The following is a 13,752-nucleotide window of genomic DNA, read 5'->3' on the forward strand; positions in this document are numbered from 1 at the left end:
ACAGTTGTTTTCCATAGTCTTCCGGGTCTTTTGGTGTTGCTGAGCTTACTGGTGCGTTCTTTCTTTTTAAGGATGTTCCAAACAGTTGATTTGGCCACACCTAATGTTTTTGCTACCTCTCTGATGGGTTTATTTAGCTTTTTCAGCCTAATGATGGCTTGCTTCACTGATAGTGACAGCTCTTTGGATCTCATATTGAGAGCTGACAGCAACAGATTCCAAAAGCAAATAGCACACTTGAAATTAACTCTGGACCTTTTATCTGCTCCTTGTACATGGGATAATGAGGGAATAACACACAACTGCCCATGGAACAGCTGAGCAGCCAATTGTCCCATTACTTTTGGTCCCTTAAAAAGTGGGAGGCACATATACAAACTGTTGTAATTCCTACACCTTTCACCTAATTTGGATGTAAATACCCTCAAATTAAAGCTGAAAGTCTGCAGTTAAAGCACATCTTGTTTGTTTCATTTCAAATCCATTGTGGTGGTGTATAAAATATTAGAATTGTGTCAATGTCCCAATATTTATGGACCTGACTGTACTTGGCCACTGAATGCGACAGTAGCATCTTCGCACTGCCACGTTTCACTGTAGGCACCATGCATTTTTCTTTGTAATCCTCACCTTTGCAACGCCATGAAATTTTGAAGTCATCATTTCCAAAAACATTTTTCTTGGTTTCATCACTCCACAGTACAAAGTCCCAGTAGTAGTCTTCTTTTTCAGCATTGGCCCTGGAAAATTCTATGTAGGCTTTTTTGTGCATGGGCTTTAGGAGAGGCTTCCTTTGTGGATGACACCCATGCATGCCATTCCTCTGCAGTGTATGCCGTATTGTGTCACCGGAAACAATCACCCCCAGTTTGGCTTTCCACTTCTTTAGCTAACTTGCATGGCAATTTTTATCAGTGTTTCTCATCAGAAGACACTCCTGTTGAGGTGTTGATTTCCGTGGACAGCCTGGACATCTCTGTGAGATGGTTGCAGTTCCATCTTTGTTAAATTTTTGTATCACTTTTGCTACAGTATTCTGACTGAGAAGTAAAGCTTTGCTGATCTTGTAGCATTCATCTTTCTTGGGTAAAGAAATGATTTTCTTTCCCAGGTCTTGTGACATTTCTCTTTTAAGTGGTGCCACTGCTGTCCACATGAAAATGGAAGGGGATTTCTTTAAATAACGTCTTTTTATAATCAACTGTCTGCTGGACACTTTTTTTATGAATTAGACTGACCTGTAGATGAATTCTTGTTAACCAGTTCAGCTCTTTGGGAGTCTTTACAACTCTTTGCCTGTCACCTGCCCAATGTTATCACAAAGGGGTTTATTATCCCCTTGTGATAGCAACCACGTAAAAATAAGGAAAAAAGAAAAAAAGTAAAAAAAAAAATATAAAAAAAATGACAAAACCCCTGTTGCCCCATACACCTGCGCACACCCAGGGTGCATACGTATGTGTATGTAAACCGCGGTCACACCACACATATGACATATTGCCGTGAACGTCAGAGTGGGAACAATAATTCGAGCACAAGAGATCCTCGTTAACTCTAAATGAATGAGCTGTAACGGCTTTTAAAGCGTTACCTATGGTCATTTTTGGACACCATAGTTTTTGGTGATATCACGGTGCACGCAATTTCAAAACATGGAATGTTATCTATTTACTTGATGCAACCTCATCTTTAATATTGTAACCAAAAATGGATATTATATTGTGTGGTTTTGCACTAGAATTCATTTGAGTATATTTTTTCCGGAAAATTTGCATTTAATAATCAGTTGCGCAAGTATCACGTGAAACAAAAATGAGCAAATATAACCTTTTTATTCTACAGGGCCTCTGCTTTTTGAAAATATATAATGTTCTGGGGGTTTATGTAATTTTGTTGCTAAAAATTAGGATGATTTCTACATGTATTACATGTAGACCCAAACTGGTTAATTAGGATTTTGTGGTCTAAAATTTAGCTTTGTTCCTAAGACTTTCATTGGGGTGTATTCATTTTTGCAATATGGTCTTTAATTAATTTGTTAGGAAAAATACTTTTTTTTGTGTGTGCAAATTAACAAATCTTGGTTGCAATCAATGGCCCACATTTGTGGGAGTATTTTGTAGTATAGTGTTCATATACAATAATCTTTTCTCTGATGTTCTTTGACAGACCAGCTTTAGATCATCATAACCGTTGGGTTAAACTGCCCCCTACAGGAGTAGGACATTAGGCAGAAAAAAAAAAGACTGGCTACGCCCATGGGCAGTCCCAGGGGGTATACTCCCTCTCTCTGCTATAGGTACACAGTTTAGTTACAAGCAGTGTCAGAAGAATTACAGTGCTGTGTCCATCAATGAACATCAGAGAAATGGATTTTACGTTAAGTCAAAAATCACATTTTCTCTATCGTTCATTGATGGACACAGCTCCTGATCTTCATAACCGTTGGGACTTTCCAAAGCAGTGTTAAACACGAGGGGTGGGAACAGCAAAAAAATTCCCAAGGCTAAACAGTAGCCAAGCAAAACAACTGAAGCTCACCTGAAAAAACAATACAACCTCGAAGAGAATCAGGTCCTCTCAAAAGCAGCCTGCAAAACCTTGCAGCCAAAAGAAGCATCTGCAGATGTCAACACATCCACTTTATAAAACTTTGTGAATGTGTGCACCGATGACCAAGTGGCCGCCTTGCAAACCCTGCGTCACCGACACCTGATGACGGAAAGCCCAGGAGGCACTAAGAGAGTGCGCCCTAACAGGGAAAAGAGGAACCTGACCCTTGATGGAATAGGCCTGAATCACTGTCTGTGATCCAACTGGAAATGGTCGCAGAGGAAGGGGACAACCCTTTGCGAGGCCCATCCGTAAGCACAAAGAGAGAGTCTGACTTCCTGAAAGACTCCGTAGCTGCCAGGTACGCCCTAATTGCCTTTACCACATCCAAGGCATGCAAGGCAATTTCCTTCAGATTTTTAGGCCTGGGACACAGGGAAGGCAACACAATGTCTTCATGCAAAAGAAAATCAGACAGAGAACCTTTGGAAGGAACAACGGTTAGGGGTGAAGAACAACCTTATCTCTGTGAATCACGAGGTAAGATGGACAGGATAACGCGGCTAGTTCCGACACCTTGCACGCAAAGGTGATAGCCACCAAAAAGGCCACCTTCTGGGACAGTGTAAGCAGGGGAATTTCCCGAAGATTCTCAAAAGGAGGCTTCTGGAGGACCAAAAGCACCAAATTGCGGCAACGACGGCAACGGAGCAAGCTCTGGAGGAACCAAATGTCGTACACCCTGAGGAAAGGTATGCACCAGGGAGTGTGTGGCCAAAGGTCATTGGAAGAAGAACGCCAAAGCCGACACCTAGCCCTTGATGGTACTTAAGGCTAATTTCTGTTCAACCCCCCTGCTGAAGGAAGGTCAAGATCCAAACCACGAGAAGGACCGAGGGTGAACCCCAAGAGACTCACACCACGCAATGTACGTCTTCCACGTACAATGGTAGATACTCCTAGCTTTTACCAGTGTAGGAATCACTGATAGAGTTAAACCTCTATCCTTCACCACCTGGCATTCAACAGCCAAGCCGTCAAAGCTAGCAACTGTAAAGCAGGATGGAAGATTGGTCCTTGGGACAGCAGATCCTCCCTGAGAGGAAGCTTCCAAGTAACGCCGGTGACCAGCCGCACCAGATCGGCATACCAAGCCTGACGAGGCCAGTCCGGAGCCACTAAGATGACCGGAATTCCTTCTGCCCTAATCCTGTGTCGAAGTCTTGGCAGAAGCTTGAGAGGAGGGAAGACGTAAATCAGATAAAACTGACCCCACGGGACTACCAGCGTGTCCATGGCTTCTGCCAGAGGATTCCTTGAATAAGCCACAAACCTTTGCACTTTTCTGTTGAGATGAGATGCCAACAGATCTACCTCTTGGGTGCCCCACCGGAGACACAACTGATGAAACACCTCCGAGTGAAGGGACCACTCCCCTTGATCCAACGGCTGCCGACTGAGGTAATCCGCCTGCCAGTTTTCCACCCCTGGAATGTGTACTGCGGAGTGGGCTGGAACGAACCATTCTGCCCACCTTAGAATGCCGGCTACCTCCAGAGCCGCCAGGACACTTTTTGTGCCCCCTTGGTGATTGACATAAGCCACGGCTGTGGCACTGTCTGATTGAATACGCACTGGACAACCCTAAAGACGATCCATTCAATGGTCCAGACACAGTCTGATTGCTCGGAATTCCAAGACATTGATCGGTAGTCTGGACTCTTCCAGCGTCTGGATTCCCTGAGCAGAATGCTTGCAGAGGACGCCTCCCCAGCTGGACAGGCTAGCATCCATGGTGACCACTGTCCAATAAAACGGTAGGAGAGATTTGCCCAGCCGAAGCGCCGGAGACCCCCCACACAGAGCCCCCTTTACATCAGAGACCCCCACACAGAGCCCCCTTTACATCAGAGACCCCCCACACAGAGCTCCCCTTACATCAGAGACCCCCCCCACAGAGCCCCCTTACATCAGAGCCCCCCCCCACACAGACCCCCCTTACATTAGAGCCCCCCACACAGAGACCACTTACATCAGAGCCCCCCACACAGCGGCCCTTACATCAGAGCCCCCTTACATCAAAGACACCCCATAAAGCGCCCCCTTACATCAGAGACCCCCACAGAGCCCCCTTACATCAAAGACCCCCCCACACTAAGCCCCCTTTACATCAGAGACCCCCCACACAGAGACCCCCTTACATCAGAGACATCCCACACAAAGCCCCCCTTACATAAGAAACCCCCCACACAGAGCCCCCTTACATTAGAGACCCCCCACACAAAGCCCCCCTTACATCAGAGACCCCCACATAGAGTCCCCCTTACATCAGAGACCCCCACACAGAGCCCCCCCCCCCTTACATCAGAAACCCCCCACACAGAGCCCCCCCCTTACATGAGACCCCCACACAAAGCCCCCCCTTACATCAGAGACCCCCACACAGAGCCCCCCTTACATCAGAGACCCCCCATACAGAGACCCCCCACACAAAGCCCTCCCTTACATAAGAGACCCCCACACAAAGCCCCCCCCCTTACATAAGAGACTCCTCACACAAAGCCCCCCCTTACATGAGACCCCCCACACAAAGCCCCCCTTACATAAAAGACCCCCACACAGAGCCCTCCCTTACATGAGACCCCCACATAGAGCCCCCCTTACATGAGACCCCCACACAAAGCCCCCTCTTACATAAGAGACCACCACACAGAGCCCCTCCCCTTACATAAGAGACCCCACACACAGAGCCCCCCTTACATGAGACCCCCCACATAGAGCCCCCCTTACATGAGACCCCCCACACAGAGCCCCCCCTTACATGAGACTCCCCACACAGAGCCCCCCCTTACATGAGACCCCCCCCCACAGAGCCCCCCTCTTACATTTGATGCAGGAGAGAGCTTACTTACCTTAGTACGGAAGCTCACCACGAGGAGACGGGCGGGAGGAGGAGAAGGGGCGGGAGGAGGAGCTGACAATCTCTCCTCTGGCGTCCCTGGAGAGGAGGGATCTGTTAGTGGCGGCGGATCGGAGGCTGAGCTGTGTAAGACATACACACAGCTCAGCCCTGGAGCAATAGGAGACCGAGGCACAGCCGCACAGTGGGAGATAAGCGGTGGCTGCGGCCTGTGTTAACCCTCTCCAGGCCGCGGTTGTTGCTTACCTCCCGCTGTGCGGCCTGATCATATGCGAGCTGTGATGGTCGCACGGCGCCTCTGTTGCCCATGGCGCCCTGTGCGGCCGCACAGCTCGCACACCCCAAAGGCCGGCCCTGAAAGAAGCCATCATATCAGGGACTCCTTCGTTCCCCGACTCAGCCAGGTCTGATTGTCCAGTGACTGCGGAGTCTTGTCCCATTTGGTCAGAATCTCCCTTTGCAGGGACCTCGTATGGAACTGCAAAAGGAACCACCTCGAAGGTAGACACCATTAGACACCAAGTCCAGAGGGATTACCACCTGTTGGACATCAGGAGACAAATTTCAGCCTGCAATTTCTTGAGTTTGTTCAGAGGAAGGAGCCCTCCGGCTAAGGCTGAGTCCAGAGTTAGGCCCAGATAGTCCAGCTTTGTGGATGGAACCAGGGCAGACTTCTGAAAATTCAGAATCCTGCCGAACTTCCACAGAGTTTGTATTGTGATCTACAGGTTTTCTACCAGAGCAGAGGGAGACTGCTCACAGAAGGAGTTCGTCCAAGTAGCCCAGTACAATGATCCCTAATTGGCATAGCAAAGCTAGCACCAGGGTAACCCTTTTGTGAAAAGACCCAAGGAGCAGAGGCGAGACAAAAGGGTAACAGCACAAACTGATAATGCTCCTCTCCCACAGCAAAGCGGAGAAAAGGCGGGTGACTGACATATATTGGAATGTGAAGGTAGGCATCCTTGATATCGAAAGAAGCGAGGAAATCTCCCTGATGCAGGGATGCCAGCACCATTTGAATGGATTCCTTTCTGAACTTCTGTACCCGCACAAAGCAGTTGAGTCCCTTGAGGTCCAGGATTGGACGCGCTTTGCCTTCCTTCCTGGGGACTGTGAACAGGTTTGAGAAAAACAATGAAAACGTTCCAAAGTCAGAATCAGGACAATCACACCTTGAAGGAATAGGTCTTATACTGCCCCAAACAGGCCCTGTAAGCGGTCTGGGTACAGGTGCAAGTTGGAAGGAAAAAAACCTTGCCGGGGGACAAGAGCAAAACTCGATCTTGTAGCCGGACTGAATTACTTAGTGGACACACTTGTTTTGCACCAGGGAAGTCCACGGATCCGGAAACCAGCAAAGACATCCCCCCACCCCGGATATGGGTGAGGGCGCACCTTCATGCTGAAGGAGCCTTATCCATGGGTCTGGAGAAGCCTGATCTTGGCTTACCAGACCAGGCTCATTTTGATGAGCTGAGAAGGAAGGCCCACGTCTAGGAAGAGGTTCCTTGCCCTTAGTAGCCTGCGGAGGAAAAGTACCCCCCCCCCGCCATGAGACCTTTAATGATGTCATCCAGGGTAGCTCCAAACAGGTGATCTCCTTGGAAAGGAAGATCAGCAAAGGCTTTTTTGAAGTCTGACCCGCAGACAAGCACTTGAGTCAAAAGACACGCCAAAGGACCACTGCCAAAACAGAGAGGCGAGCCATCAGGGGAGCCACATCCAAAGAAGCATCGCACAAACTGTAGCCCCTGGACCAGCTGGTCTGCCAGCTTGGCAAAGGCAGGGGGGAACGGTCTCCCCTCCAGGTCATGGCTTAAGAGCTTAGCCCACATGGTCAGAGTTTGCGACACTAGGGAAATGGTAAATACTGGCCTCATTGCTGAACCTGCCAGAGCGTACATATTGCAGGCCACAGCCTCCACACGTTCTGGTCAGCCAGATCCTTACAAGCCGAAGGCTCTTCAACTGGAATCATGGTTGCCTTTGTTCAATCTGGAAACCGGAGGGTCCACCACTGGTGGCACAGTTCACTTCTTAGGAAGGGACTCCTCATAGGGATAACGCCTAGTAAAGCGCTTAGGAACCCCACAGCAACGCTTTGGTCGTCCCCACAGGCGGGAAAGGAAACACCTTTGCTGCTCTGGATGGCTTGTAAGTGCCAAAGGGCATCCATCGCAGCTTCAGCTATGTCCTCGATCTTTAGGGTCGCACGCACAGATACAATCAGTTCCTTCACCAGCGCCTTTTCGTGCATGGTCGCAGACGTGGAGGAATCATCCTCTATCAGAGAATTCCAGACTCAAGGTTGCAGAACCAGCAGGGTGACCCACGTCTGCAGCAGAATCAGATTCAGGATCTGATGAGACAGATGAGGCTGGGGAAAGCAGCGGGGGGGGCGCTTTTTGCTAGCCCCTCACCCGAAAGCCACTTCCACCAGGGACACAAGGGACTCCAGGACCGCCGTTAATGCACGGATGGATGGTTGGGACCTGGAGGGACCAACAGCCTCAGAGAGGGGATCAGGTGGGGAAATGTTCTCCCAAGACTCCATGAGTCACCAGGGGGACCCCACAAAAGGTATAAAACAACCCCCACCATGCTGGCAGCACCACCCGGTCACCAGGCACAAGACAACAAGCTATTCTCAGCAGAGAGGGAGAGGACCCCACCAGACTCACCACCCGCATAAACAAGCACTTGCAGCCACCAGGATAATGCACTACATATGCAGTGATCAGGAAATAAAATCATCCAGGAGTCTAGGGGATGAGGAGGGGCTCCCACTGCTGAAATCGCCGCCCACAGGGCTCCACTGCCATGGCCGCTGCTATTTTCAATGGCAAATCACAGCAAAATGGCTGCTGGACTAGACAAACATGGCCGCCGTGTACAGGAATACACAGGCTACAACAAAATGGTGGCTCAGCGCAGCAACACAAGGCATACAGTGACCCAGTAGGGAAACCAGGCCTCAGGGACAGATCCAAGCAGGATGGAGGGGCCCTGGCAGGAGCCCCCATCAGGTAAAACCCCCCCACACAGTCTATCGTCTGCTCGCCGGCGGCACACCCCCTTGGCATCATCCCCAGGCCAGCCTCGCAGGCCAGCCTTTGTCCAGTGGGACTATGTTGTGGCTGACCTAGCGTGGAGCGGAGGTCTGCGAGCACTCGCTGGCCAGACTGGGGTGACCACTGGATCTAGATTTTCCAGACCAATGCCCAGTCCAGCATTTGGATTGTAGATCTCACAGAAAAAATCCAGGAGAAAAAAATTTCTATCCAAGAAGAAAAAATATTGCCAGAACCAAAGATCCCAGCAAGGAACTAGGACCTTACTCCTGACTAGGCTATAGCAGAGAGAGGGAGTATACCCCCCGGAACTGCCCATGGGTGCAGCAAGAATTATTTTCTGCCTAGTGTCCTACTTCTCTAGGGGGCGGTATAACCCAATGGTTTTAAATACCAGGAGCTGTGTCCTTCAATGAACGAAAGAGAAATGCAGATTTTGGCATTTTTAATACTTTGAAGTGCAGTGGAGGGGTCTGGGGTCTTTTAGGCCCTCGATCCCTCCATGAAGAGTACCTGTCACTGCCTATTATTGTCACAAGGGATGTTTACATTGCTTGGGACAGCAATAAAAGTGATCAGATTTTTTTTTCTTGAAACTGTTAAAAATAAAATTTTTTATAAAATAGGAAAAAAAAAATACATTTTAAAGCGCCCCTGTCCCCGTGAGTTCACACACGAAAGAAAACGCATACGCAAGTCGCGCCCGCAAATGAAAATGGTGTTCAAATCATATGTGAGGGATCGCCGTGATCCCCAGAGCAAGAGCAATAATTCTAGAAAAAGATCTCCTCTGTAACTCTAAACTTGGTAACTGTTAATTTTTTAAAGCGTCACCTATGGGGATTTTTAAGTAACGTAGTTTGTCGCCATTCCACGAGTGTGCGCAATTTTAAACCGTAACGTGTTAGGTATCGGTTTACTCGGCGTTCACAATATACAAAAGAATTGGGTTAACTTTACAGTTTAGTTTTTTTTTTAAACGCAGTGAAATGTTTTTCCAAAAAAATTGTGTTGGAAAGACTGCTGCGCAAATACGACATGACAAAAAATATTGCAATTACCGCGATTTTATTTTCCAGAGTCTTTGCTAAAAAAATATATATAATGTTTGGGGGTTCTAAGTAATTTTATAGCAAAAAAATACTGATTTTATCTTGTAAACAACGTGTCAGAAATAGGCTTGGTCCTTAAGTGCTTAAAGTGGTTGCAAAGGCATGCACTCTGCATTAGGGTAAAAACTTTCAGGATCACCCCCAAATATGTATCTGGATCCTCTTTCTAGTGTGCTGCCTGTCTGCAGCAGCACTGCTCTCTCTTCCTGTATTCACAGGCAGCAGAGAAGGCCATTGGCTCTTGCTGCTGCAAATCAAATCCTGTGAGGATGGAGTGGAGGGGGGGGGGAAATGACAAGGCACGCTGTGCATATCTATGGATGCACACAGCCCTGCTCAGTAGTGTGCCCACACGAGTATCCCCATAGCACACAGCTTGCTAAAGGGGCACTCAGAGAAGAGGAGGAGCAGACAGCATCAGCAGGGAACCCAGAAGAGGAGAAAAGAGGCCACTCTGTGCAATGCCCTTGTTTTTTTTAAAAATCAGCATTTACAACCACTTTAAAGGAAACGTATAGTTAAGGAAAAAATCATCACTTAGAAAAATTAGTTTCCAGAAACTGTATTAAACTTTAGGCTTTCCAATAACTCCAGTTCCAATTTTTCACTACTCAGCAGGACTGATTTTAGATGTGTCTGCTTTACCACAGTTCACATGTACTTTGTGTGAAATGCAATGCTAGTTAGCTTTTCTGTCAAATAGTACATCCAAAAAACAAACACAGGCATAGATAAGAAGCTATTCTTAAAGTATATTACTGACATTTCCGTTGCCATAAGTTCAATTAAAAAGGGTGATTCAACCCTCTAGAACAGTGATGGCAAACTTTGGCACCCCAGATGTTTTGGAACTACATTTCCCATGATAGTTCCAAAGCATCTGTGGTGCCAAGGTTCGCCATCACTGTTCTAGAATATGGAATATAAGGTTTGAGTAGATTACTTTAAACAGTGCCACTGAAAATTTTATATGCAGGAATACAAGTTTAGAGGGATCAAAGAGAACACAAAGGTTAATTATAGTTCTTCTTTACCTGTGAGCTTGGTTGTTAAAATTTAGCGCGCCGGTTTGATGAAGGTCCTCTAAGTGCTTTCGATTTCCAAAATACAACGCAAGGTCTGTGGCAATGATGGCTTTGCGAATAATTTCCAGCACTTGTTCATACTCGCAAGAACTCAAATTGGAGAAGATATTGTGCCCTTCCAGCTATGTGAAACAACAAAACATAGATAAAAAGCACAATGTCCTGTGTATTTCAATGTAAAGATCAACTTTAACCTTTCTGCCATTATATGAGAAGAGATTAATGGATGGATCTTACAGTGGAACTATGAGCAAAGTTAAAATCACTTATTTAATGTAGCCTGTCAATGGCAAAAACACAGTTGTCTTGTTTTTCCTGTCAGTAAATCAATTATCTACTTCCATCAAAGGGCCAAGCTAACCAGAAAATGTGAAACATAGCAATTAATACTGAAAGGGGTTGCTACAACAGCCATTTTTTTTCATAAGTTTTTAAATTTTGAAAAAAAAATTAAAAATAAAACATTGTTGTCAGCCTAAAGCTACAGCAGATAATACATTCCATGTCACAATGAATACTGTTGCCATCCTATTACAGAAGGGTAAAAATAGGATTAAAAATAGTATCATTACAAAAATAATCTTCTTTAAGGATAAACTGGTAGTAAAATAAAGACATGGGATGACTCATAAAAACAAATTGCTGTGTTACAGTAAGTGACAGACTGCATCATATATCTCATTTTTATTTTGACCATAGCTCTACTGTAACCATTTTCAGTACCAATGTACTATATTAGGCAAGCACAGGGTTTATAAAAAGATGGTTACAAATGCAGGGGGTAATCTAATTCAGAAAAACAACACTTCATTTTTTATATATAATATTCAATCCAATTTTAAAGTTTTTAATAAATCATATAGAAATCATGCTACAAACATTTAAAGCAGATATATACCGTAATTAAATATTAATCCTAAGAAATAAAGGAGAATGTAAAAGGTATGATCAAAAAAAAAAAAAGAAAGAAATTAGTTTCTGATAAGGAGGGTCACCGTTTAGGCAGAGCAACATATTGTCTGGCTCAATCTGATGCAAGTTCCTTTAGAAGTGACCACAATAGCAATCCTGTGGCATTAATAACCTAACCTTCTGCTAAAAGGGGCAAGGGCAGTGTTTTTTTAACAAAAAATAAGCCTCCATTTTCTGTACTAATTGATTCAAACTCAGTTTACATTATTCACACATAAAGAGCTAAGAAATCAGCTAAAAGAAAAATATAAATCTGTATAGCCATGTTGTAATTATAGGTAAATACTCTGTACTAAAGGGGTTCAGAGGGGACAGAGGTTTTAGCCCTTCCCTTTTTCAACCCCCCCCCCCCAAATAAATAAATAAATGGCTGGAGTTAGGCTTTAATTATAGCAATCCCAGCATCAACTTTAAACTGACTACCTCCTACTTAATATCTGCAAAGACAAAACAGTATACATAGGGGCACATCCACATTGGAAGCAAACACCTTGTTTCATTTCTTGCCTGACTGGATTGTCATTTCTACAATTCATAGTGGTGTTTGGAAGCAAATAAGGGTTCTTTGTTCTTCTTCACGTTTTAACTATAAGGTTTGCTTTAAATAAATGCCGACAAGGGGTTTTCTTATATGTGCTTGTTTATAGTCCAAGCAAATGTAACCAGCCATGCTCCCCCTAAAACATGCAAGCAACTTTTGCAAAAACAACTATATAAACACTACAAAAACACAAAAAGCATTTATACTGTACAAATACCCTATTCCGTTCAATGAAGGACATCAAGACCAGAAACATCTGCACTACAGTGCCACCTACAGGGGGATTTGGATACCAGCTTGAAAACAAAAGGGGACCAGCAGGGTATAAAACCTCCCACTCCGAGCATGATTTTTTTATTTGTTTTATTTGTGTGTTCTATTAGGATCAATGTAATTTCTCTACTGAGAAAAGTTTAAATGGTTTAACAAACCATTTTTTTTTTTTTGTTAAAGATTCTTTTTTTTTTTCTTTAAACAAGACTTTATCTACCTAGTGCTTGAGCTGGTCTGTTATGCAGCTATATGGATCAGGTCATCCTCAACAATCCTTTTGTAGGACGTACCTGAACCCTAAAACCTCTGTGTACTGAGTTAATTAGCTACAAAGAACTTTCCAGGTTCAGAGCTGTGACAACCTCCGGTGTGACCGAGTTTCTGAATACCCAATATGAGTGGAACTTATGGGCTGAGCACAAAAAGCTCCTTTGTTTATTACAACCATTTGGCACCATCATTACATCCTTTTCTTCTATGTATCTCCATGCAAAGAGCTAAAACACTAAAAGATGGAGTGCTGTGTTATGGGCACACACTCCACACTTGTTTTCCTGTCATTTAGCATGAGGTAGCTCCTTCTCACTTTTGTTCCTTATCTCAAGAGGCATGCCATTTCACCTTGGTTAGTCTATGCTGCTGCCTACCTGGTCACTTCAGGCTCTTTGAATCTTATCTGCTTGCAGCAGTCAGTTCTAAGTGGTCAAGGCTTTTTTTACCTTATACAGTGCATTGCGAAAGTATTCGGCCCCCTTGAACTTTGCGACCTTTTGCCACATTTCAGGCTTCAAACATAAAGATATGAAACTGTAATTTTTTGTGAAGAATCAACAACAAGTGGGACACAATCATGAAGTGGAACGAAATTTATTGGATATTTTAAACTTTGTAAACAAATTAAAAACTGAAAAATTGGGTATGCAAAATTATTCAGCCCCTTTACTTTCAGTGCAGCAAACTCTCTCCAGAAGTTCAGTGAGGATCTCTGAATGATCCAATGTTGACCTAAATGACTAATGATGATAAATAGAATCCACCTGTGTGTAATCAAGTCTCCGTATAAATGCACCTGCACTGTGATAGCCTCAGAGGTCCGTTTAACCACTTGCCGACTGCTCACAGTATATTTACTGCGGCAGTCAGCCCCTCACAGGCAGAGCGACGTAGGTCTACGTCGCTAGCCTGTGAGACTCTGGGGAGAGAGCGCGCGCCACCGGAGGCA

The 13,752-nt window shown here is 45.4% G+C and overlaps 1 protein-coding gene across 2 annotated transcripts in view; it reads right to left on the reverse strand.

Annotated features, from left to right (window-relative positions):
• The window catches only part of PDE10A (phosphodiesterase 10A), a 796,398-nt gene that overhangs the window by 69,812 nt on the left and 712,834 nt on the right, over nt 1–13,752 (reverse strand). For both annotated transcript variants that reach the window (XM_082252527.1, XM_082252528.1), the window contains exon 18: nt 10,694–10,866. In XM_082252527.1, the coding sequence (XP_082108653.1) occupies nt 10,694–10,866 (173 nt within the window). The remainder of the gene's footprint in view (nt 1–10,693; nt 10,867–13,752) is intronic.

This window comes from Pelophylax lessonae (genome assembly GCF_965119305.1).
Source record: "Pelophylax lessonae genome assembly, chromosome: 3".
In the NCBI taxonomy this organism is placed as follows: domain Eukaryota; kingdom Metazoa; phylum Chordata; class Amphibia; order Anura; family Ranidae; genus Pelophylax; species Pelophylax lessonae.